The sequence below is a fragment of the Ambystoma mexicanum genome, chromosome 1q (genome assembly GCF_040938575.1).
Source record: "Ambystoma mexicanum isolate Mex_15411 chromosome 1q, UKY_AmexF1_1, whole genome shotgun sequence".
NCBI classification, from domain to species: Eukaryota; Metazoa; Chordata; class Amphibia; order Caudata; family Ambystomatidae; genus Ambystoma; species Ambystoma mexicanum.
In genome coordinates this window covers 475971165-475998471 of record NC_090922.1, presented here as the reverse complement: position 1 = coordinate 475998471, position 27307 = coordinate 475971165, and the positions used below count along the sequence as shown (strand labels likewise).

The window sequence follows — 27307 nt, the reverse complement described above, 5'->3', positions numbered from 1 at the left end:
AACCCCTTCTAACAACATTATTTTGGCCGCCTTTCAGCAAGAAATAAAACAGATTGAAGTTGTAGGTTTATTTGCATGATTCAGAGCCTCTGCATATATTAAAATACATGAAAATCAAAACCAAAATGTTAGTGGCCAGGAGAAATGTAGTCACTTCCCCACACAACCATAGCACGTTGATATTACATACCAGCTTGCTTGATATTCTTTGAGTTGCATGAGTCTGAGTCGCAGCACTCTCTCGTAATGTGCAAGGACATCTGTGAGCTCCTGAAGATGACTTCTTTACCGCAGGTTGCCTGTTTGGCAGGATTGACACAGCCCTTGTAGGCAAATAGACGGACGTTGGAACCTGTTGGAAAACATAGATTCTTCAAAATAAATCACAGCAAACAGTAACAGACGGAATTTCACTGAGATTGATGTAAGAGGTAATCCTTCTTTCCAATAGCCATGTTAACCTGCCTTTAGACGCTCTTGCTCATGTTTAGAAGCCCCCATTTTACTACATGCAGCTCAATTGGACACTGCGTCAACTAGGATTTAGCAAAAGGGATGAACTGAAGAATTGAGCAATATTTCGTCAAGATTATTTTCTCGATCATGTGTCCATCACATGTACAAAATGTTAAGGGAGAGGCCACATGGAGGTCACAAGGACGACCAGTCTGGCTTCAGAGGAGTCAGAGGCACGGAAACTGCTCTCCTGAACACCCATGAAGACTTTCTCTCAAATCACCATTCCAACTTGCCCTCCATTCTCATCCTTCTCGACCTTTCCTCTGTCTTTGACACAGTCAATCATGCCACCCTCATAAATCAGCCCCGTGATACCCTTGGCATCATGGACCTGGCTCTGGAATGGTTGACCTACTTCCTATCTGACCGATCTTTCCAGGTTCAACTCTGCCCTTTCCTCTCCTCTACCACACTCTCCACATTCGGCATCCCTCAGGGTTCTATCCTCTCATTGTGGCTCTTCAACATCTACCTTGCCCCTCTGGACCACCTAATCTCCTTCTTCTCTTCTCACTTCCAGTGTTATGTGGACAACACGCAGCGCTCCTTCAAGCTTCCCTACACTCCCTCCTCTTCTTCCTCCCTCATTCCTGACTTTCGGACTGCTATTCAGGTATGGTCCGCTGCCAATGCTCTCTGCCTTAATGCCAGTAAGACTGAGATCCTTCTCATTGGGACCCATGCTCCCTCCTTCCCTCCTACTCTCTGGCCACCCTCCATGGGTCCCCTCTGCTCACCCTCTTGTGAGGCTAAAAACCTTGGTGTCCTCTACGACTCCTCTCGCTCCTTCTCTCCCCACATTGCGCACCTTGCCAAGAAGGCCCATTTCAGCTGCACCTTCTCAGAGGCATTCTCCCTTTCCTCACCTTCCCCCAGAAACTCAATTTCTCCAGAGCTCTATTCCTCTCTAAGCTCGACTAATGGAACAGCCTCTTCCTCAATCTACCTTTCTCTTCCTGTTTCCACCTTCAACTAATCCAGAATAGGACTGTGAGACTTATCCTTGACCTCAAACCCAGGGACCGAATCCCTCCTTCCCTAAAATCTCTCTACTGGCTCCCGGCTCCCAGTTGCTGCAAGGTTGTAGTTCAAGACCCTATGCATCATGCACCAGGATTTCTGATGCCTGGCACCCTGCTACATCCAACTCTCTCTCCCTAATACCTCCTTGCAAGAGCCTTTTGCTCGTCTCGCTCCAGCTCTCTGCAGATCAGACGCATTTCCAAGCAGAGACTTGGGGGCATATCCCTCTCTTCGGCAGGAGCCTCCCTCTGGAATGACCTCCATGCCCCTCTCTGGCTTGAGCTGCATCTCCTTAAATTCCAGGAGCTTCTCAAGACCTGCCTTTTCTCTTCTTCCTTCCTTTCCTCTCCCCCTCCCCTGCTAATTCATCCCTCTGCTGCATGGACTGGCTGTCTGGTCCTTTCTGAGTCCTACTGGGCACTGGGCCCTCCTTGGCCAGTCTACCCCAGCACCTCAGCCTCCCTGATGCCTTCGCCTAACCTGCACTTGCCCTTCCGGGCCTCCTTCCTCTGATTAGCCTGGTGGGGTGTGCATCCCTATCGAGCCTCGCCAATCCCATCCTCACACTTAAAATGCGGTCCCCTCTCCCTGCACTCCATGCATCCCCTAGTACTTACCTTTCCCCAGGGGCCCTCTTCTTCCCCACCCACACCCCCAGCTCTTGTATGCTGCCACTCTTCCGTTCCACCCTTGCATTTCCCCTTCCACCCTGACTGGCACACCCCCTCCCCCGACTCCTCTTCCCCCTCCATTTCTTGTTACTGCACTTGCACGATCCGAAAGATACAAGGACTAGTACGACCATTATTGTTGTTTTCTCACCTTCCCCCGTCCACTTTTTGTCTTGTGGCGCCTTGAAACACCATTTGATTTATAGGCGCTGTATAAATACCCAATAATAAATACATGGAGATTTCAAAGTACACACATCTGTTTCAAAATATTACTTTTTCAGGGTTTATATATCTCCCACCTGTTGGATGTTGTTAACGTGGATTTTCAGAACCATAACTGAGGCAGAGTTCTTAGATCCCATCCTACATGATGCACAGGGTAATTGACACTTTTGTTTAGACAAACTGCAACACAGGATTACACAACTATACTCATTTATTAGGCCTTAATTGTAAACAGGTAAAGCAAAGGTCAAACAATAGCACTAGAATACCCTGTCTACACATATGGGTATGCAATTGGTGATCTCAATGTGAGGTGGTCCACACTTTATACTGAAACACAGCAAAAAGAGTTGAAAACATTGAAGCAGGAAAACTGTAACTGTAAACAGTCAAGTAAGAAAACAGTACATTAAAACAGTAACAATATAGCTTGTCTTATAATAAAGAGACCCCTATATTTTAAACAGTCCTTCTCTGTCAGATAAATGGGCCTAGTGCCTCATCAGAGCCATAGTTTCAGTACCTGTTTAGGGAGCAGGAAGACTGCTTAGAACAAGCATTGGCAAAGGCAACACATTGGATACAGCTCTAGAATATAGCACTTTAGGAGTTTAAAATGTAAGTGGAAAGTGTTTAGGGGTACTCTCCCAAACCAATCCCACTAGGGGTTACCCTGGCAGGATCCTGGACACAACTCCACCAATCATGAACATTCAAGGGAGAAATAGGGATGGACTTTAGGCCCATACAATCCCTATAATTGAAGTTGGTGATTAAACACGTATGCAAGTCCAATTCTGGAACTCCAAATGTCTGACGGACTACCCCTGGATACCTATAATTACGTTTTCCATTGGTACAATTGCACAGGATTTAGGGTCTATGGGTGCAGTGGTTGACGTCTATGTCAGGCTCTTCCAGCAGGACAGCACAGGCACTGCAGGACAGAAGCAACAACAGTTAACACATCAAGGGAATACCCTCAGGTCATGGCAGACGATGGCGGCAGTGAAGTTTACCACATTCACAGGCAAACAAGTGAGGCATATGGTGGCGAGGCAGACACAGTTCCAACAAAGCCCCTCTTCATGGAGGAGAGCAGCCACAGCAGTAGAGATGGTTTCTCAAAAGCTGACAATCTGAGTTCCAAGCTCCAAATCTGGATGGTGGCCAATGCCCTGGATAGGCCTTGTGCAAAGCTGGACAACCCGCAGGATAGTCCAAGGACACTTCTGATGGCTTGTAAATATAAGGCGTCTCATGCAGGGGTTCACCCATGTTGGTCCCATGAGCCGACGAGGGTCTTCTTGGATTGTTGCAAGAGATTCAGGGCTTAACCATCAGCTATACTGTTGATCCTCGGCTGACGTTTTTTGGGTCTTCATTGCTGTGCTTTTTTCCTTCAGGGTGGGTTGACAATCTGATTAATGGTTTCCGGACCCTGTGTCTTTTCCCAAATTCAGGCTTAGGGCTGCCAAAGCCCACCAGTGGCAAGGATGTCCACTACGAGGTCTATCCATTCATCTGACCTCACATCTGCCAAGCACCAGACATGCAATGGCTGAAATGTGGATTCAGACAAGACAGTCTCATTGCCAATATCTGCCAGTCTATACCTACTTTCATTTTGACCAGGAAAGCAAGCCGGATTGAACCAAAGTGCATGCCTTTTATGGCAATTCCTGACCCGGAGTGATAGGATGAAGGCTAAAGAACAAGATGGGCAGAGGACAAGGCAAAAACCATGTGACACAGGCAATTTGAAAATCATTGTACTTAAAATGGCAATAAGCTGTAAAGAATTAAACGTGTATGTGAATACAATGAAAAGAATGGCAACACTTAGCCCACTACCAGCAACCCATCATAGGCCCTTCAAAAAGGTCATACAATTGTTACTAGAGACAAATAAGAAGGTATACATAGCACCCCTGCAACACTCCAATGAGTGCTACAGTAATACAATACAGTCCCAAATCACTGGTAACAATATGGGGTGAATATTACGCCAAACATAGATGAGTCAAGCAAGGGAAGCAAAGCAAAACGACTTTACTTGCCTCCAGAATTCAGTACAGGGTTCAAGCGGTAGCAATTTGCTGTGGGTTCAATTGATGTCAAATGAAGGAAAGTTTCAAAAAGGACAATCTTTCCTTACAGATGTCATAAAATGAAAAGGTTCTAGGCAATAACACTTGTGTTCAAGAAAGTGACCTATAAGCATGCTAACCTGCAGCTGTGCCAATTCCCATTCTAGTAAGCCTCGGGGTACATTTCTTCATTGAGAGTGGATGGCAAAAAATGGATTGAAGCCCTTGCTCTTAGGGTCTGATGAAAGACCAGCCGCAGCACAGTGTGCTGCAACAACCTACACATAGAACAGTGTATACATGTAGGTGTGGAACAGTGCATGCAGACGGTCACGCGCACTCCCTAAAGCTTTATCTTGAGTTTTACATTGTGCTCTGACCCTCATCAGTTGAGCCTGCACATGGCCCCAACATGTGATCTCTAATTATTGGGCCAGTCAAGACAACTAGTAATAAGGGGTGCTGATCAAGGTGCTAAATCTAAGACTCTCAATCTCAAAGACTAATTATGATGAATTTCTTGCTGAGCAAATCTATGAGATCTGAAATACTGTAATTGGAGTTTGGGAAAACATCTGAAAACTATTTCTTAAGTAATTAGGGTTCCATGATCATGTTAATGTTTTAGGAACAGATTAAAATTGCTTCAAGTGAACCAGAAAGAGGGTGTTTGATGCAGAAGGGGAGAAAACTGGTCCTTCTTCTGGGTGCACTCTTTCCCCATTTTTTTTGGAGAGATATCTCAGTGTATCAATATGACTACTGGGTTGCAATCTTGATTCCCAATAAAATAGCTCAAAGAATGAATGCACCTGTTGTAAAGATATGCAACTTGCAGGTCACAGATTTACCTTCCAGTAGCATAGCTGAAAGGGTTACTACACCTGTCCAAATTTCTGTAGGAATAAGGCCTTGTGTTGCAACCTTTCAGAGAGGGAGGTTGTCATCATAGGGAGGCATACTGTTTGACTGTCTGTACTTTTGGTACATGTGAATATAGTTAAATCATTCATTTGTTTCACCACTGAACACATATGCACCGCCTGAGAGGCTGACAGGTCAGCTTATCCTTATGGTTCCTAATAGTGATCACATACTTTGTCACTTATATTATGGTGTGACTGATTCATGAAATCCAATTCTCTATATTAAATTGAGGGTGATCTGCAATTAACCGGTATTGGCAGAGGGTATTTCACTGAGGCGGGAGCTGGAAGATTCTAGGAAACTCAGGGAGGCCATGCAATTGAGGGTTTGATTCCTAGGCAGATAGATTAAAGCAGCTACATGTTGCCATGTGGTTTTTTAGCTCCTCCATAAAAGGGCATCACATTGGTGCATGCAGCAGGGTCCGGGGTGGGCCTTGAGAATGTGCAGCAGAGATGCTGTGTCCCCCTGGCTCCAGAGCAGACTAACACAAGGACCACAGGCATGCAGAAATACAGTGATGGTGGAGTCAATCTATGGACAGGACTGAGTTCCCTGAAGGACAGATGGATACGCGGAAAGTAGGAGGAGGCACATGGGCAAGATGAAAACTGAAGGCAGGCCTGGAGCAGGTGCAGAGAACTCTGGTTAGCCTGCACGTGTCATCTCTGTTTTCCATCATTTTTCAAGTTGATAACATTTGTGACATTGTGTTAGGTAATAATAATAGCTAGAGTGCTGTATAATAAAGGTCATTCTTCTTATATAGTCAACCAGGAAAGAGCCAATGGCCAATCAGAAGTTTCTGAGCATGGGCGGAGTCTGACAGTAAGTGTTCATGTTTTTCTGTCAGACTCCTGTACGTCTCCAGCACATCCACAATTCTCTGCTCACACTTTGCCCCCTGCTCACTGGCCCCCACACACTGTGTTCCCTGGATTCAATCACTGTCTCCTCCTCCTGGCTTATCACCGGAGAGTGACCACACATAATGAGGATGCGGGTAAAGACTGATACATTTTGTAAAAATGCATTGACTGTGTTTGCTTTTGCAGCGCATTTGTATTAGCTTTACGTGGCCATGATGAGACTGAAGATTCTTTTAATCCTGGTGTATTTAGAGGCCTGGTAGAATTGTGTATCCAGCATTATCAGGGTAATAGAAATGCATTTAAAGACTGCAACAGTATTTAAGGGCACTTCCAAAACAATTCAAAATTAGCTGCTGGACTGCATGCTCACAGTTACTGGTGAGATCATTGTAGAGCAGTTAAAATGCACATATTATGTGGCTGTTCAGGCAGATGATACAAGTGATGTTTCCACTAAGACTCAGACTGTGCTAGTCTATCACTACATTTATGAACGATTCAGAAATGTTTAAAGATCTTATGGATTTACTCATCTGAAAGATTCTTGTGTCCATTACTGCTACCCTAATAGAAAAATGTAACACAGTTCTCCCTGAAGATTGCCACAAAAACAAAGCCACTGTTCAAACATATGATGGTACAAGTGTGACGAGTGGGGTGTCTGGTGGGGTCCAAAAGAAAATCACTGAAGTGTATCCAAATGCTCATAATGTACGCACCAGCGTAACCTCATCATGGAACAAGCTTTTCTCAAAATATCACAAGCGAGAAAGTTTTGTTTCAGTGATGTGTATGGCTTCTGTGCATTTTTTTACCATTCCCCAAAAAAGAACCGAAGTTCTAGGTGAGGTATCCGATATAAGACTTCCAAAACCATAGCACACTCACTGGAGCTGCCATATTCAGGTAGTAGAGTCCATCTATCAGTATAGAACGCACTCCTTATATGCTTTAAAATCATCGAACACTGGTTTGATTTTGAGAGAAGCTGTGAAAGAGGCCTGGGGATTCATTACAACTCTAAAAGATAAGGAGTTCCTTTTCTTCCTTTATTTGTTCAATGACATAATACCCCACGTTGACATTCTATATAATCAGCTTCAGAAGCAAGCTGTTTATTCTGTGTTTGTAGAGAATGCTACTGCAACTTCTATGAACTGCATTGGCAGGGTACGAGAAAGCACTGAGAATGTGAAAGATAAACTTCCTACAGAGTCAACGTTTTAAAGTTGCAACATTAATATGACCACCTTAAATCATGTGGAAAAGAAGTATGTGACATCATAGTTACACATGCACAAAATCGCTTTGCATTTACTGAACACATGGAGGGTAGCAAATTGTTTCAGAGTGACCGATTTGTTACACATAGGCAGTCTTTTCTCGATGTTGCGCTGACTGCAACAATCGTACCCAATGTTAAAAAAGGATAACTGGGCACTGAGCTTTCAATTGTTTATGAGAGACCTGAATTCTATAGTGCAAGTGGGACAATAGCTTTATTTAAATCTGTCATCGAAAACATTCTTGAAGTAGCTTTTTTTGTGGGAGAATGCATTTATTGAAAATAGTGATCACTACACCCATGACAACAGTGAGTTAAAACAATCCTGAGAAACACAATGGGGGTCATTACGACCCTGGCGCTAAGGGATTACCGGTACCGGTAAGGTTACCGGTACCGGTAATCCCTTAGCGCCCAATTCCCATAACGGTGGCTGGAACCAGCCGTTATTGCAGGGACCCGCAGAGGGACCCTGGCGATAATTACGGTACCGCATTTTGCGGTACCGTAATTACCGCCTTTCCCCATTCCCATTATGCCCTATGGGGCAAAAATGGGATTGGGGAAGGGCCATGGTGAAATGGGGAAGTACCGCGCCGCCAACCTTGGAATTGTGTGGTATTTCCCCATTTCACCATGGCGGACGCCTTACATTAACGGCAGCAACCATGGTGCTAATAGCGCCATGGTTTAGCGCCGGTGTTATAATGAGGGCCAATGACTCAGGATCATCTAAATGTGTTGGTCATGCTGTCCATGGAAAAACGCTAGCTCAAGAGATCTCTGACTTCAACACGCAAACTACTGACAAATTTGCCTCTCTGAAAAATAGACGAGCTCAATTCGTATGCAAACTCTCAAAATGATTAACAGTTGAATGTTGTTCTGTTACAAGCTATTTGCAGTTACTTTGTGGATTATACCATCATTGAATGAGTTAATTGGTTCAATCCCTTAGCATTGTGTGTAAGGTTGCAATCCGTTTGCCTGAACAGTTGGGCTTGCCATAGCACTTTCTTTTGAGCACAGAATTACATAATATTCAAGAAGGCTGTGACAGTAGATATATAGCCCATCAGCCTCCCCATGTGGGTTGGGGATGACAGTTGAGTGCAGATAAATACTGTAACTGCACTCCAGAACATTTTAGAATAGTACTGCATAAATGTATGATTAAGAAAGGCCTGCTCATTATGTCTGTACCAGCATATTAATGATCATGACTGGTCAGAAATGTGTGAAGGTTATATTTAATTGAACACAATTGTTTATCAGACTATGAAGTTATGGTTGCGATAATGCGACACTTAAAAAAAAAATTAAGCTTAAAAAACTATTTCTAATGCATTTTTCTTCATGCAATATGTATGTGCTATTTCTGTGACCTGTGCATTTCACGTGTTTTAAACTTTTGCAACCGAAGCAATGGTAAGGAGGAATAGCATTAGAGGTCGGAGAAATGTTGCATTAATTAAGTGGCAAACAACTAATATTTTAGCTTAGTTTCTCCCATTTGTGATAATGCCTAAAACCCCACCTTAGTAAGAGGATGAACGGAAACGAATGCCAGTAACATCATAGGAACTGATTATTTTTCTGGACATCTATAGAATGATTTTTTTTATGCATACAAGATAGAACCAGCTATTCTCAATACAAGCTGCTGTAAAATACACCAGAACTCTTGCACACATAAGAATAAAGTACCATCATCAATACATAATGCTTTTTAGGTCGTGTTTGTGTGGATTTAAGAAATAAATTGCATATTTTGGAAGCCATTTCTCCAAAATATTTCGGGGGAGTGTGCACCCTCCTTAATGTGGTTCAGGCTCGCTTTCTGTGCTCGCTCATTTACAAATTCACCCTGCAAAATGTCCACCCCTCCAGCTTTTAAAGACACCAGCCGCCACTGCAAGGGATGGGCATGTTGAAAAATGAAAAAGAAATTGCGCCATTGTCATGAATTACATTTGGGCGGCAGCAGAGCCACAGTTTGTATTACACTCACCAACTGTGCTGTTCTCCAGACCTTTGACACAATGTGTGGCTTCATAAGGGCAAGGCGCAAAAAAGCCAGAGCAGCTCTTAGTGTTCATGTTGGAGCACTGTTCACAAATGAGACAATTTCCTAGGGGAAAAAAAGATATTTCAGGCTTTTCCTTAAAAGGACATTTAATCCGATACAAAAGAAATAGAAAACTATTATTCCTGAAGAACCTCTTTCTGCAACTTCTCGTTGAAACACGCAAATGATGGGGTCAGTTGATTTCATCAGGACTGAAGAAGAATGCACATAAACACAGGAGAAACTGACCATTTTAAAGAGAATTGTTAAGGAGTATTGGTAGTAAATGATTGCATAGCTTCGTGTGCATTTCACTTAAAAGGCACAACCTGAGGATGCCTGTGCAAGGAGAAATGATGGTTTACGCTCTCACCACAGTGACTATGGGAGCGCAGCTCCACGACAGCATTAGAACGTAGACTCTTATTACAGTAACAAGATACAGGCAAACCATATATTATCAGGAGAGGGGCCACAGAGAAACACAGAAGCAGAATAATACATTTAATTCATAAATTAAATCTCATGGGGGAGAGTGTGTGCAGAGTTGCATATATTTCACAGTGTAATCCAGATCAAAACTCTGCCCCTTATCTGCGTTTTAGAACCTGGGGAGGGGAGAGATTATTTCAGAGGGGGCGAGACATTTTTTCATCCCCTGCAGACTCTATTTCGGAGTGAAGTCTCTGTGGGAGATAACATCGTGAAATGAACGTGTGTGAACAGGGGTGCATGCATTTCACAACACGTCCCCACACTTTCTTATACTATCATGGTAGCATAAGAAATTACAATATTGTTACGCCAACAAGTCATGCGCAAACTATATATATATATATATATATATATATATATATATATATATATATATATATATATATATATATATGAATTGGGAAAAAGAACAGAGAATCATGGAGACAGAACAATGAAAGGACATAAACCACACAATATTTTGCCATAAATTGTGTGTCCTTAATGCAAACTGCTGTATCCCCAAAAGCATCTACCAATGTCTGCAGATTGTCTTGTACATATTATATTAAAAAGTAATCCCCACTATCTCAAAGTTTGCACTTTCTAAGTCGACTAAAGGAGAGCTGGGCTGAGGAAGAACCTCAGAGAATGTCTCACAGTCCCCAATAGCCGGGGCCTTGCTCTACCTCCTCTACGGTTCCAACTCATGAGGTGCACACTCTACATGGTGGCAGAATACAGAGCCCTCAGAGCCTGGGACCAGTCACAGGAGTTCTTGACATTGTATGATCACAAGATGTCCTCTCACTGGGATAGTGTCTCCAAGCTGGGAAACGTTCTGCTGACAGCTGATATTTGTCTGGCAACCTACCATTACTGTTTCCGGTCTCATAATTCTTGAGACTTTCAGCTTTTATGTTTGGTTGTGAGGGCTATCATTGGACTGACGAGAACGTTTTAATAATGGTTGGCACCTTGAAGGGCACATTAGTCCATGTGCAGGGCTATGGTTTGTAGCGGGCAGATAGTTCTGATCTGTTGTGATAGAGATTTAGATCTCATCCAGATCTAATGCAGAGATGGGAGACCAGATAGGGGCTCTGGAGCGTGAGTGATATAATGCCAGAGACTAATGATCATCACAGTTTCAATTCATGCACCTTTTTCATCGGTGCTTCAACATGTCTCCTTCCAGAAGGGAGGGCATGTGATTGCATAAAGAAAGCAAGGTTCTTCATGAGTTGCGGATGTTAAGAAAAATTCTCTAAAAACGTTGTATTTTTTCACTTTTAACATTCACAGAGATGATTCCCGTGTTTCCACTGTTGTCTACTAAAGAAATAGCTAGCAGCACCTGGCAAGATAATCCAGAGTATTCAGCCTTTCTGATGCAGTGCGGCTGGGTACCAAAAAATCATTTCACAAGATGCAATTTCTTGACCTTCTGCAAGACCTGGAAACAGAATGTACCGTTTTCAACCACCCTGATGCTCGGAGCTGGATACCATGAGCAAGATTCTACACTGTGCTGAGCGACTGCAAGGCCTGCAACCAAAATCTGCATTTTCCAACCTTCCTGATGCAGTGCAGTGGGGTGCAGTGCAACATGAACCTCCATCACTAACGGTGGCTTTTGCAGATCTTCTTGAATACTTGAATCTGGAATATGAACATTTCATCCTCCCTAACACTTTGATGCTGAAAATGATGCACACTAAACCTACATCCTCCAAGATGCACTTTCCAGAGCTACTGGAAAAAATGGAACTGAAAACTGCACGTGTTTACCTTCATGACACTCTGATGCTAAATGCCTTTTAACAAGAAATTGTATCGCTCAGTGTGAATTGTAATGAGTTACATGTAGAACTGAAATGAAGATTGCATTTTCAACCTTCATGACGTGGAATTATTCTCCCTATTGCCTATTTTAGGGTTGTACAGGAGGGGATTTGATTGATTGTAATGCCTGGCATTTTAGCCATTCAGGAGGCAAAAGGGTTTAGGGACCTCAGTGGCTAGAAAGAAGGAAATTCTGCCAAATCAGCATGTGCAGAATATTTGTATATCATGATTGGCCAAAGTCTTCCTGTGCCCTGCTTTCTCTTCATTTCTCTGATCGGGTAGATTCGACCTACTCAGAGACATTGCTGCAGGTCCACTGAGAATTCTGTACTGCAGTAGCGGATGGCGGGTTTGCAGCGCATTACACCACGTGCCAACGCTGAATTGAGGGCCAATCCTTTTTCACCACTAATGGTGAGGGCCTTCTACAACACTGTTCTTTTATAAGTGAATCTCGAGATCCTCGGCATTTGTGTGAGTTAAAAATTAAGCAATTTAATATTCCTGGACTGAAGAAAATAATGCAGAGCAGGTAATCATATCTCACCTCTAGTGATCATGGCAAACAGGACGGCAGTGGCTGTGAGGAACACCCTCATGGTTCTGGTTGTGGATGGAGCTGGGTGATGCAGAGGAACCTAAAGTGTGCAGCTTCTCTTATCCTCTGTGCAGCTTCTCCACAGGACATGACTTTTATAGATGTTGAAATACAGAAGGGGGTTGTCCTCCTGATCTTCCTTGATGGGAGGAGGAGCAGAAGTGCACCACCTGTTGTTTACAACTGCTTTGTGATTGGGTGCTGTGTTCAGGCTTCAGTGACATCCCACCCCCCCCCCCCCCCAGAAACCTTCTAAACAAACATGTAACATGATGTAATGCACTCTAATCCAACAATTTGCTTCATCATAGACATTTTTAATTTCTACTCCTTAATGTTTTAAGTTAAAAAAAACATACATTTCTTGCAAGTGCGCTTCATAGAGACAGTTTAATACCAACGGAAAAGGCGTCATTATGAGAATAGCAGCACAAGTAAAAATATGCAGGATTTGCAATACCTCCAATTTTTAAACTGCCACAAATTATGAGTTTGGCTATCATTGGCTATCTATTGCACTGGCTATTAAACACGTACTTTAATCTACAATACTGTGTGTGCACCCCTTGATGTAAAGATGCCATGTGATCCGAAATCATAAACAGGCACTCATTTAAAATAGTTATATAAAATACCAAGGGTCTAATTCAGAGCATGGAGAATTGAAAATCTGCTGGCTTTCTTCTGATTTTCCAGCGGTGAATAAGACTGGTGGAAAGATTGCACGGCCTTGGCTTTGCACCAGGGATCCACTGTCGGAAAACTGCCGGAGAATTCGCCACTTCCCATTGCCATGCACTTCAAGGCTCCTCATTGCTAAAAACTGAAGCATCCAAACATAAAGGCAAGGAGACATGTTGCACACCCTCATGCCCTTCTCCGGTGGCACAGGAGGCACTGGAGTGTTCTGATAGTACCTTGACCGCTGTACACTGTTTAATTAGCAGGTTCACAGGGTTCCCTCGCAGGATATAGAGTTTATATTGTTTAACATCATGTTGCCAATATTATATTGAGAATGCATGCTCAATCTAATCAGCCATTTCGTTATTTCTTTTAAAAGTGCGCAGTTTGAATATTGCGGCAACACAAGAATATCAAAGAAATTAGCTGGGTTTTCCACAGCCACTAACGCATGATGTGAAAGTGCTGCTGTCAAGTAGCGTTCATGCCCTTAAGGCATTTTTGTGGGGGCAAGCTCCTCCAAAGACACCTCATATTTCCCTTACATTTCCCCTACCCTTAAGTATTGAAAAGAAATATTCCCTAACCCTGCACCAATCATAAATGCGGCAAGAGAATGTGTGGAAAGGGCTGCAGTGATTGGGCAGGTAATGTTACAATGAAGAGAATACAAGCTGTAGGCGTGTACCTCCATCACTGAGACAATGACAACTCCTGCTGCTATTAGTAAAGGGAAAAGTCAGAGACGTACACAGACACACACACACACATATATGCTGTGTCTATCTTTTTGGGAATTGGGTGGACAAGCCTTGTGGAGACTAACCTTTCCCAATGTTTGAAACATTTGCAAATAGCAGAAATAAGATGAGAAAAATGTATATACAGGACCCAGCATCCAATGTGCAACGTGCATCTGTGTTATTATGTGCATGGTACCATCGATGTGTGGACTTGAGCATGTGTTGCCAAATGGCAAGTGGTTGTTTAACAGTACTCCTTGTACATTTTACAGCTCTTAACTGTGCATATATGTGCCTCCTAGAGATACAGAACAGACACACATTAAGATGTTTCATAATCATGTTCACTTAAAACACATTCATTCTCACATTGACCCCTCGCATACACTTTCCAGAAGGTGCCAGAAAGTGGCACAGAGAGATGGTGACAATGATCCTGGATCACACACCCAGGTCAAGGGGGGAGAACGGACTTCAGTTTGGGTTTAATTGTTTCACAGGGACCCTCTTCCCACTGAGCAACATCTCTGCTCTAGTATTGGTGTGATGGTAAAGATGTGATTGTCTGCCGCGGGTGTGATGAAAGTTAAGTTAATTTCCCCATAGGTATCGTGTGTAGTTATGACGGTATCAGGTGATATTATCCCCCCAATAATATCGCCATATATATGGTTGTCGGGAACGGCCATAGGTGATTTTATTAGAGGGGATTATTTTGGGATAAATGGGAGCAGGGACTGCAGGGGTGTGCCCCGTTCCCTTTAAAATAATATTGTGGGTTGCAGGGGTGTCCCCCGCAGGTTCAATGGGTTAATATCACCACAAAAATACAGCACCATTCTTGTATGGCGATATTTTTGCAGGGATATTAACACATGGAACAGTAATGACAGAGTTAAAGGGATAATTCTACAGACCATGGGCCTCATTACACGGTAGGCGGAGAACCATGGCGCTATTAGCGCCATGGTTCATGCCGGTAAAATACCGGCACCGCCTTGGTGGAAAGGGGAATTACCACCCCATTCCAAGGTTGGCGGGACGGTAATTCCCCCTTCCACATTCCCATTTTTGCCCCATAGGGCATAATGGGAATGGGGAAGGCGTTAATTACGGCACCGCAAATTGCGGTACCGTAATTAGCTCCCTGGGTCCCTTTGCGGGTTGGTTTTTAACGCCTGCAAAAAGCAGGTGTTAAATTCCCCAACCCGCAAAGGGACCTCGTAGTAAGGCGGTAAGGATTTACCGGTACCGGTAAAATACCGGTACCGGTAAACCCTTACCGCCTACCGTGTAATGAGGCCCCATGTCTGTGTGCATTCAATGATTTTTTTATTTCCAAAGCAGAGTGGAAATGTGAAGCGTAAAAAAGCAATAAATCTTCATTTTGTCCTATTCCTTTAGAAAATAAGCTGTCAGCAAAAGTCATGCAGATTTCATAGGATGTCCACATTCAGGCTTGTTGGGCAATTTCAAGGCCGAGTGAAAGAGCAGCTCATGAACGTATATCCTGTCCCATTCCCCATGTCTGCCTCCAATTCGAAGGCCGAGCGAAAGAGCAGCACAGGGGCGCATATCCTGTCCCATGCCCCATGTCTGCCTCCAAATTGATTACAATTCCTGTGGTTCATTACAGTGATTCAAAGCTTCATCTTGCTTTAATGCTTCATTTTAAAGATCAAATAAATTACAAAATGACCTCAAAGTCCCTGCATAGATTGTGTGTAATAGTAAAGATATTGAAGGTGCTTCAAAGATGGCATAATCAGTTGATGTTTGATAATGGTGATGTTAAAGCGAGAGAGAGTTTATAATAATAATAATGGCTCAGTCCCCATGGAGATAGCTTGTGATGATGATGAAGGTCCCCTCATTGGTGATGCATGGTAATAAGGATCTTTAAAAGATCAACGTGCACGTTTTGTCACACAAGCAATTTAGTAGGTTTTCCTCATGGTCGTAATACTCATTTTCAATAATAGTGGTTGACTAATATCAAATAGACTAAGGAATCATAAGGGCCAGAGGGCATTGTTTGCCACATCCAAAGAAGCAAAGCAGAAGACACTTCTTCTGCATAAATAATGCAATATCATCAAATGAACTCTCTAGAACTTGGTTAAGTGCCAAAATGTGCACTTCGACGTTTTGAGAAATTGGACAGTCAGAGCAATAATACAATATGGCAACTTAATTATCATGATTTTGATGCAATTCTTTGTGTATCTTTTTGAATTGGATTTTGTTTCATATTTAAAAGAATGAGGTAATTTGATTAGTATGTTGCAATATTTTGATATAGTGACTATATAAAAAAACATATAGGATTTGTTTCTTTTGGTGGTATGTCTTTTATATTGTGTTATTGTTTTTGTTTTTAAGTTTAACAATTCCTATTCCTTTTTTTTCTTTAATTTAGTATATTTTTATATGTATTTCTTGTGATGAAGTCTGGCAGGATTTTACGAGTCCAGGCAATTTTTGAGCCATCCTCCCCACTGCGACCTTGGCTGCTGGATCCTATTGGCCCTGGAGCTCTGCCAATCAGAAAAGTGCACAGCAGAATGGACTGACTTCACAGGACTTGGTGGACTTGGTCAAACCTGATGGCTTTGACGCCATCTTCTTATTTACTCCGATGGTTGCTGGGTCTCAATGACATCAGGACCACCTCCAAACAGTAAAGTGGGCCGCAAAATGGACTGCCACTGACTGCCTTAGAAGGACTTTGCAGGTTCAGAGGAGGTGAGTTTGAATTGATCCTCTCCTCTCATGGCTGTAGAGTCTTAGCGCTGCCCTCCAAAGATTAAAGTGCACAGGAGAATGGACTTCTGCAAGCTTCCTTAGAGAGACTTTGTGGGTTTGCATGTTCAGTTGGACTTGAAGACCTCTTTTCCATTCCTCCTGTGTGGCCGGGTGTTAATGAACCCAGTCTTCCTCCAAACATTAAAGCACCCAGCAGAATGGACTGCTGCAAGCTGCCGTAATGGGACCACAGGCTGCCTAAGCCGTAAACCAAGGCGACAATGGAGTTGGGTGCTTGGAGAGTGGATGGATCATGTTGAGATATGTCGGCCCGCAGTGAACTCTTCATGTTGTCAGCATTTGGGGATCAAGGAACTTACAAGAGGTTCATGTTACAAAGGTTGGGGTGACTACTATTTGGCCTATAAAAGGCCCAGCTCTTCACCACATCATTTGAAAACAATATATTATGAGACATAGATTTTATAGGACATGGGAAAGCAGGAGGCCAGTGTGATAAACTTCCAGCCTTCAAATAAACCAGGGACCTGCAAATAAACAAGGGGACAATGTAATCGACTGTGCACATAATAACATAATGCAATGCGGATACTTTAGTTTGTTAGTTAACAATACAATTATATACACAATGTAAAAGATACAGATTTGTTTTTTTTACCATAATTGACCACATGTATATTTGTGTACCTTATGTAATTGCTAGGGAGGCATTAAGAGTTGGCTAACACAGTGCACAAAATGCCAACGTCATGTGCTGAACATACAGTGATATACAGTCAGTACTTAAAGAACAGTTTGTATAATAAGACAGTTCTTTAGCAAATATGGGGCTCAGCCAAGAAGATCGTGTTATTGGGGCAGGGCGTAGAGGGACAGGGGGCAGCTGTGAGATGGTGAATGATGTCAGCTGGGACATTCAGTTAATAGGAAACAGTACATGCATAGGAATGGCTGCCTCTGGGTAGGTCTATGTGAACTTATTGTGATTAGGTTTTGGGGCTATTACAAATTCAGTTAATTTACTGAGGTTTGAAGAAGTTTGGGGTTGCACATTTCAGGACTATGTAAAACTCAGCTATTAAGCAAACTGTGTAAAGCTCACAGAGGAGTGAGGTTAGCTGCTGCTGTCGAATTTTGTCTTGGGATGATGTTTATTTATTTATTTTATTTCTTGTAATGCGCTATACGACCATGGGCCCAGGGCACAGAAGTAACGGGACAAGATGGACAGAGGTGTATCAAGACTGATGGCGGTCAGTGCCAGGCCAGTGGAGGAGAGAAGGACTTAAGAGAAGAGGGACCTAGTTATGGCCAGTTTAACAGGTGGGTTTGGACTGCCTTTTTAAATGCCACCAGGGAATTACAGGCTCTAGTTGGTAGTCGAAGGGCATTCCAAGCTTTAGAAGCCTGTAATGGAAAACTCACACCCAGTGGTATCTCCGCCCACCCCAAGTTAATGGCCCTCAAAAGGGGGGCGCCCACCCTTGCACTAACAGATCGTAATACCATCCCTCACCGAATCCAACAAGACAGGATGTTCGAGTAACCCCTCCCATGCCCCTGACCATGCACATGGGACTAGCCTGTTTGTACCTAAGGCATCCTTATAACTGATGTATTGGGACACTTCCTATTGCATATCAATGTTCCTGCCTGCCTATTGACCTAAGGTCAGTGCTACAAGAGTTATAAGCCAACGGAAGCATGAAGTGTAACAAATGGATGTGAATGTGTGGCCACAAGGGCAAATGTCAGTTTAGTTACCGATCATCACTACAAGGCATGTCCGGCCAGGCACTTCACCCCGATGAGCCCAGCTGCCCTTCCAACCCCACGTGGCGCTGCACCAACATCCACCAATCATGAAGGAGCAACTATCTACAATGTATAACCCCTAGACGTCACCACCCAATCCCCACGATTATGTGCCCCCTATAGCTTGTGTCACCCATGACGTTGTTCTGTTAATAAGTAGGCCTGTCTTTGCTATTGTCGGACAGAGTGCTCTCGGAGTTTGCAGAGTCCTTTGCATGCCCTATATTGATTTAGATAAAGACCCTTTTGATCTCACCCGCTACTTGGTCTTGGTCTCATTCCCTCCTGGGGTGTGTCCTTCATTGCCTCTCACTAAGGGGGATGCGTTTCTGGGGACGCTTACATTCAGTGGTGACCCCATAGACGTGATTTGTTTCTTAACTTTTAAACTGGCCCCTTGGCACGAGACGGCCCCGGTCGCAGTGGAGACGCACGGCGCGCCCGCTCAACAGAGCCGCCCACCTTCGGCAACTGGTACGCAGAGACGTGCGCATGCAGTTAGGGCGAGAGGGTACGGGTCCCGTTTGAAAAAACCCTTAGTACCGGTCGCCGGAGCCGGGTGGGGCCATTGAGTGCGAGGCCGCGCCACTTGGATGGACCAAGTCCAGACAGTCTCGGATCAAGACAGGCACGTGATTATTAAGTGCAAGCGATACTAAAAGGGGAAAAAATCGAGAGGACAAGGGGAAATAAGTCGGGGACATAGAGGGGACTTTTAACTTCTAATACTTTCTCTTTCTTTGCATATAGCCATTAGGATACAAAAGTGAAAAAGGGAAAAGAGGACCGGAACCTAACTCTGCAAGGGGGTAGAAGGCGGCGCCGCGTAGTGCTATCTCGACTAGTGCTGGGAATAAGTAAAAACAGTGTCAAAATAATTTAAGGGTGTCTGAGTGAAGAGACACAGAAAATACGTTAGAACTAGCTTTTCTTTCTCTTATTCTTCTCTTATTCCTCTTAATTGGGGTAAAATAAGGTTCGTAAAAAAAAACTAAAATATATATATAAATAAAAGAAGCTGTGTGAGGGTGAGAGGGGTCGCCGTAGAAGGTGAAGGGCAAGGCATGGAGGGTAAATGCTATGTGTGTATGCTGAGGTATGATGAATGTCTGTTGTATGTTGTGCACATCGTGTGTTTATGGTTTTTTGCAATCAATTGTCTCTATATAATAATACAGATTTAAGTGCTTTCCAGGGGGTGCGGTCAATGTGACCTGGTAAGATTTGACAAAGCAATGTCTTTTGTTGAGTAAAGGTATAAATCGATTATTAGAACCTGAAAGTGATTAGAGCCCCATGCACACAGTTACACACGCATAGTGATAGAAAAGATTGACTCCGGGGAGACACCGCTGGGGAGGACAATGGAACATGAGTGGACAGGGAGATTAAGAAATAGGATGGGAAGGATAGCTATGGAGGGGAAGAAAGGAACAAAGGTGAGTATTGGGAAAGGAAGTAAGGGACGATTACAACTCCCACTAATACATCGTGGGGCGGGAAGACCAAATTATATACCCTGGGCACAGATGGATAAGGCAAACTTACTAAAATCACTGCCCCCGCTATCAGGAGGAGCTAGCAAGTGGATATATGCCTTTGAGAAGCACACCGCAGGAGTGCCCCTGGCCATAGGAGATGTTAAAAGTTTACTCGTGTCAGCAGTAGGTGACCAATCAGACCGGGTGTGGGCAAAAGCAGGTTTCCCAGGAATAACATTGGATAGTGACAGACATGATGGCGCTGCCTTCAATACAGTGCGCGCGCGCGTTTGGGATGCGTTAAGGGAAACATTCCCAGACACGCCAGATTTCCAGTCAGTAATGCAATGCACTATGAACGATGGGGAAAAGGTTATGGATTACATTTTTCGAGTACAGGAGATGTGGAGAGCTGAAATGGGTACACCATATGACCAGTCAACCTCGTTATTTTACTTCATAATAAAGAGGGGGCTCCCAAAAGAAGTGCAAAAGGCGCTTGACAAAATAGCAGGGATTGAAGCGAAAGGATGGCCAGAGATACAGAGCATAATAGTGCACCATTGCAAAAGAATCAAAGAAAGGGAGAAGGAGGTGGCACAAAAAAGGCTGGCAGACGAGGCCAAGTTAGTACAAACAAAACTGGTGAATGTCGCTGCAGCTGTAGCAGCACTCCCACATGACAGAGACACGGAGGAGGAGGAGGGACTGGTAGTGATACAGGGGAGGATGGCTGCAAATTGGGCAGACAATGGGCAAAGACAGTGGAATGGACAGGAGGATTACGGAGGGCAGCAGTGGCAAGTGTGGCACCCCAGCAACAGAAGAGGTGGGTACAGAGGGCGATGAGGAGGTGGACAGGGATACGGAGGTGATGGCAGAAACGGGGGGCCAGGACCCAGAGGGGGACAAGGAAACTGTTGGAATTGCGGGAGGTGGGGACATTTCTCGTGCGAGTGCAGAAGCAGACATAACCCAAGTTACCAAGATGACCAATATTACGGGCACCCCCATCCGGGGCACCCATACGGATTGCCCCAGGACGGGGGAAGAGAACAGCAAGACCAAAGGGGGCAAGAGCAATACAGGGAACGACCACATAACGTTCAACAACATCCACAAAGCAGTGAGCACCTTCCCTACACTCAAAACAGCCCCTTCACCACAACATCAAACAGCGCGCCTGCCCCATATGGAGGAGTAGCGATAGTTTCAGGTAACATTTTCGGCCAGGGGGGTACAACTAGGCATCCAGCATAGGACAGCCCACAGAGAGCACTTGCGTGTCCAATCCTATCGACAAACTTCAATGCAAGCGAGGAACCATTGATAGCGGCAGAGATAGCAAATAAACAATTCATCTTTATGGTAGATTCGGGAGCCGAATAATCATGTATACGTGAAGGCCAATTTCCGCTATCTAATCGTAAATTGGAGACGCAGGGGTTCTCTGGGGCGGTGGTCGAAGTTCCTTACACAGAAGATTTGGACATGACAGCGGGGGGAAAAACAGTAAGAGCACTCCTATTGTATTATGAGCAATCCTCTGTCAACCTGCTGGGAAGGGATCTCCTCAGCAAGCTCAACATGACTATTTCTTTTACCAAGAGAGGAGGGATTGTTTGCTCAACCCCAGGGATGTGCTCTATGCGTTTGATGCTAGTGATATATTCGCGGGCAACATGCCCAGAGGTGCGCGGCATACCAGTGGACCCAGATATGTTCATCCATGGGTTAAAAACATTGGCACGGGTGGTCCCAGAGTTGAAAAAGCTGGAGTGGAGGGTACCAGCAGAATTAGTTTTTCCTCCAATATCCCACCCAGAAATAGTGCCAGGGACAGTCATGTCACTAGACATACATGCAGTACAAATCTCAGCCAAAAGAATAGTTGTAATTGCAATGGGCATACACGGTTGTGAGTGGCGTACAGTGTTATGCATAAACGCCGACATTGCACTACAAGATCTGTCAGATGAGGACCTTTTTTCAGATTCAGAGAGTGATGGAGAAATCATAATGGAAATAGCAATCCCTTGTGAAATAATGATACAACAAAGACAAGTGCCAGTACAGCTCATGGCGGTAGTTGGGGCCCCACCGTCATTTTTTAATGACGACATGCAATCAGTACCCTGGCAGTTATGGACATCAGGACCCCATGACGTGGGGCTACTGCACGGGGTCACTCCAGTGAAAACTAACCTCAAGCCTGGAGCCATACTGCCCCGGTTAAAACAATACTCGCTGTCCCGGGAAGCGGAAAAAGGGATAAAAGAAACGATCAACGTACTATTGGCACAGGGGATAATAGTACCTTCAAACTCCCCATGTAACACATGCATTTACCCAATCAAAAAAGCAAAAGGAGGGGCATGGAGGATGATCCAAAATCTACGCCCACTTAATGACATCATTCAGAAAGAGTTCCCTTTGGTGCCAAATCCTGCACCTATTTTATGCAGTATCCCAAAAGATGCCTCTTGCTTCACCGTGGTGGATTTGAAGAATGCATTCTTTACCGTACCACTTGCAGAAGAGTGTAGATACCTGACAGCATTCACCCTAGGGGGGAGGAGGTACGAACACTGCAGATTGCCCCATGGTTACTCAACAGAATATTGCATGAAGACCTCGAAAACATGACAGCAGACAGCACAATAATTCAGTATGTGGATGATCTATTGAGTAAAAACGAAGCCGACTGCAGAAAAGACTCCATTGCCCTCTTGACATTGCTGGCTCAAAAGGGGTACAAGGTAGACAGAGAAAAATGTCAATATTGTCAACGTGAAGTACTGTACCTGGGGCAACTGATTTCGAAAGACAGCAAGAAGATAATACCAGACAAGGTGGCAGCCATTTCAGCTGTAGGAAGACCAAAAACAGTGAAGGATATGCAAACATTCCTAGGCATGTGCAACTACTGTAGTGCAAGGATATTAGACTATGCTGCATACACACGCCCATTGCTCCATGCACTCAAAGAAGCCCAGAAGGAAAATACAGAGATACAGTGTGACTCAGAATTGGGTGATGCATTCACCTCACTCAAAGAACTCATTTCAAGCGCACCCGTGCTCGCAAACCCAGATTATGAACGCAAGTTCTAGCTGTTCTCGCACTGCAAGGGAAAACTCATGACAGCAGCCCTCACACAAAAAAACATCACTAGGTCACAAGCCTCTGGCATACTACAGCGGGACATTAGATGCAGTAATGCAGGGACACTTTGCGTGCGAACAGGCCCGCGCAGCCGCCGCGTTTGCCATTGAAAAAAGTGCCACCATAGTAATGGGGTGCTCACTGACACTGTATGGAGAACATTCATTATTCGCCATACTAGAGCGATCAAAAAGTATGTTAACCACACAGAGAGCCACCTCATATGAGGTAATACTGTTAAGCGCCAATATGCATGTAGTGAGGTGCAAGGTAGTGAACCCCGCAAGATTCATCTCAGAACCATGCACTGTGGAGGATGTACAAGCACATGACTATGCAACATACCAAGGTGAGGAAAATGGAACAACTGTAGTAAGTGAGAAAACATTGGCTGAAGGTGAGGTATTTTTTATAGACGGTCAGCTTCCATAAATTCAGAAACTGGAGAAAAGTATGTGGGGGTGGCGGTCGTGCGAATGGAAAAAGGTGAGTACGAGGTTCTAATACAACAGCGACTGCCCGCCTATTTTTCAGAACAGGCAGCAGAACTGGTAGCACTAATTGAAGCACTACGTGCGGCAAAGGGGTGCGCAGTGACAATTTACACAGATTCAGCATACATGACTACGACAGTACACAGAGGGCTCGCCAGGTGGGGAAGGAGGGGATTCAACAGGGCAGATGGTTCACCCGTACAACATGCAGAACTGCTAAAAGAACTCATAGAAGCATTGAAAGAACCCACCATGGTAGCAATAGTAAAATGCCAGGCCCACACCAATAATACAGACGTTGTCTCTTTGGGAAACGCGGCAGCGGACGCAGCCGCTAAAGAAGCGTCATATTTAACAAAAGAAAGAACAGGTGAATACTTAGTACGGAAAGAATCAGAGGACGATTTTCCAGACGGGTACAATGCCATGCTAGTGTCCCAAATATTGGAGCTACAGGAAGGGGCAAAGGAGGACGAAAAGGAATTGTGGACAAAAAGGGGGTGCAGCCAGTCAGCCACTGATGTATTATGGCAGCAAAACAACACAGGTAAGGTAGTTATGCCGACTAAATTATTAGAAATAGCATTCCAGCAGCTACACTTCCCAGCGCACAATGCTAGACACCACATTGCTGCCGAGATACAAGAACACTGGTTCATCCCAGGGTTACTTGAACAACTCTCCAAGTTAACAATGGAATGTACAACGTGCCAGATATACAATTCTGGCATGACTCTAAGGACACTGAGGAGAACGATACCCAAGCCGGTTGGTGGGTTCAGAGAGCTGCACATAGATTATGCAGACATGGCTGAAAGGTGCAACGGAGCGAGTTATATGATAGTGGTAGTTTGCCCCTTTTCACGATGGGTAGAGGCAGGTCCCTGTGCCCGCCCAGATGCCAAGTGCGTTGCAAAGTTTCTAGTGCGGGAAGTATTCCCCCGCTGGGGAATTTGCGACGTAATTCGCTCTGACAATGGCACACATTTTGTGAACGATCTCTTCAAAGAAGTAACATCAATGATAGGAATCAAACACAAATTATGCTCGATTTATCACCCGCAAAGTAACTGCGTGGTAAAATAAACAGACTACTTAAAGGAAGACTCTCAAAATTGTGTTTCACCCTTAAGAAAAACTGGGTGCATTGTCTCCCCTTGGCCTTGTTAGAGCTGAGAAATCAGCCCAGCAAAGACCACCATTTGTCACCACATGAGATTGTGACAGGGAGACGAATGCACACAGCACATTCACCTCTCCGTAGACATTCAGATGCCCACAGAAGCGTTACTGTACTAGGAGAGGAATTCAACAAATACCTGACAAAACTCACCAAGGCAGCGCACATGATAGCAAAACAACTTGCTCCACCATTCATGAGTGACGGGGAAAGTGAAACACCTACTTCAGAAGAAGAAAACCCAACGGGTCAGCTAAAACCAGGTGATATGGTCTATGTTAGGAGTTTCGTTCGTAAGTGGAATGCTCCAAGATTTCATGGCCGATACGAAGTAGTGTTTTGCACGCCCACGGCGGTGAAAGTGAAGGGCTTGAGATATTGGATACATTTGACAGATGTCCGAAAAGCCTATGACAGTGTGGGACCAGTAGAAAGTGCAGAGAGCCCTGATAGGGAAAATATGCAAGAATAAAACAGTAATTGTGTAAAAAAAAAAAAAAAAAACGTACTCACGTGAATATGCATGGTTTACTGAATGAAAAATAACAATGTTTACAACAAAAAAGTAAAAGAGTATTGAATGAGAATGATCTGTTGCTCTCTGTCTCTCTCTCTCTCTTTTTCTCTTTCCTTCAATTACTCCTTACAGCCCCATCTCCGTTCTCTGTTTCTTACTGCCACACTATAACTTTTTCATTCATTCATTCATTCTATCTCTCTCTCTCTCTCTCTCTCTCTAGCATAATTCCAAAGTTGGAAATGCAAAAATGAATTCTACTATATGCTTAATATGCCTTTTATGTTTTAATATATAGGAGAGACCATGTCAACGAACAGGCAGCCTGCAACAACTAGAAATAGGGACGCTAGGAGTAGAAATGTTACTTTTGATTTACGTACATATTCATATGAATGCGGTTTGACTGTCTGTGCAATTATATTTTTCACACTCATGTTTGGCCTGGTACTCTATTGGCTAATAGCATTTATCTGCATTGAGATAAATGAGGGGGGAGGTAATGGAACCAACATGGAAAATGCAAGCAAGCCATTTAAGGAGGGTGATTATTTAATATGGGATGGTTTCCAGCTGGTATGGGGGTACGGCCCCCACCCAGACCAGGCAAAACGTCAGAACGATACTAACAACAAGTCAACCATCCCGCCAAAGCCCCAACACAATGCAATAAAATTTCAGTATACATGAACTAAATGACCGGCATCCCTCTGTTATATCATGGCTATGTGACACCACTGCTACCCTGCCCACAACGACAACCGATCTTCCCACAGAAAAGGTTGACACCACAGAAAAGATGAAAGAAAATGCTGAAATGGCTAACAGTTTTATGGCTCTGTACGAGGAGTGGGAAAAGGGGGGCGCGCGGGAAAGGGCGGGGGAAAGGGAGTCCCTATTACATGCAGCCAGGAACGCAAAAACATTTATTAAAAGCAGTAGAAGAAGGAGGGAGGTGGGTAGGAAGAGATATGACGAATACTATGGCCTGGGACTAAGAACAATAGAAGATCCCAGGCACCCACACCAGTCGAATAAATGGTATGCAGTCATGAGCTCCACAGCTAAACGAACGACTAATGAAAGTTGCTACGTGTGCTCACTGATCCCCCATGCCTCAGGCACACCTAAAGTTTTAATGCCACAAGAATTGCCTCTCGCAGATGCCCAGTGTCTCCTCCATCTCACCCTGTGCAAAATTAAGAACACCTTCCAGGCACACACGGTATCTTTTGAAATGCTGCAGAACGAGAAAACGTGCTACTCGAGAGCCAAAAGAGTGGTGTGTTTAAAAGAACCGTTCTTAGTAATAAAGGAAACACTATTTTCGGAAAACAAATGGAAAGACGATCTGGTAACGTGCAAGGCTGAAGCACTGCGAGGGCTACCGACCGAAAAACTACAATGGATTGTGAAAACATGTACCACAGTCTGGTCAGAACATATAGCAAAATTGACCTGGGTGAGCGCTATAGAAAAACCATTGAAACTACAGAAAGAAATCTCAAATGAACTTTGCTTCTTGGGAGAAGGGAAAATCGACATGGGAAGAAACACGAACTACAGTAAAAACCTTATGATCCCAGATATGAGGAAAGGAACAGCAGCATTAATGGACACTTACTGGGTCTGTGGCAAACGGGCGTTCATGCACCTCCCACCATCGAGGAGGAGCACGTGTTCCCTGGCAACACTGCACTCAGCTCTAATGGTAATACTGGAACGCCACATCGGAGAAAGGGGCAGGACGATGACCCAAGCAACAGCCAACGCCCCACCCACTGAAGAGCCACCACTGTACGCCCTGTCAGAAGGGAACGCCGAAGGAATCATATCCAGAAAACGTAGGTCGTCAAACT

At 44.2% G+C, this 27307-nt stretch overlaps 1 protein-coding gene across 2 annotated transcripts in view; it reads right to left on the bottom strand.

Annotated features, from left to right (window-relative positions):
* Positions 1–12687, bottom strand: part of LOC138529052 (phospholipase A2 inhibitor CgMIP-I-like) — a 305005-nt gene extending 292318 nt beyond the window's left edge. Inside the window, exons 1-3 of one of the 2 annotated variants that reach the window (XM_069640811.1) lie at positions 12553–12687; positions 9627–9746; positions 191–352 (exon numbers count right to left, since the gene is read on the bottom strand). In XM_069640811.1, the coding sequence (XP_069496912.1) occupies positions 191–352; positions 9627–9746; positions 12553–12604 (334 nt within the window). In that variant the 5' untranslated portion in view covers positions 12605–12687. The remainder of the gene's footprint in view (positions 1–190; positions 353–9626; positions 9747–12552) is intronic. The other variant, XM_069640813.1, reaches the window with a different exon arrangement.
* Positions 12688–27307: the final 14620 nt, after the last annotated feature.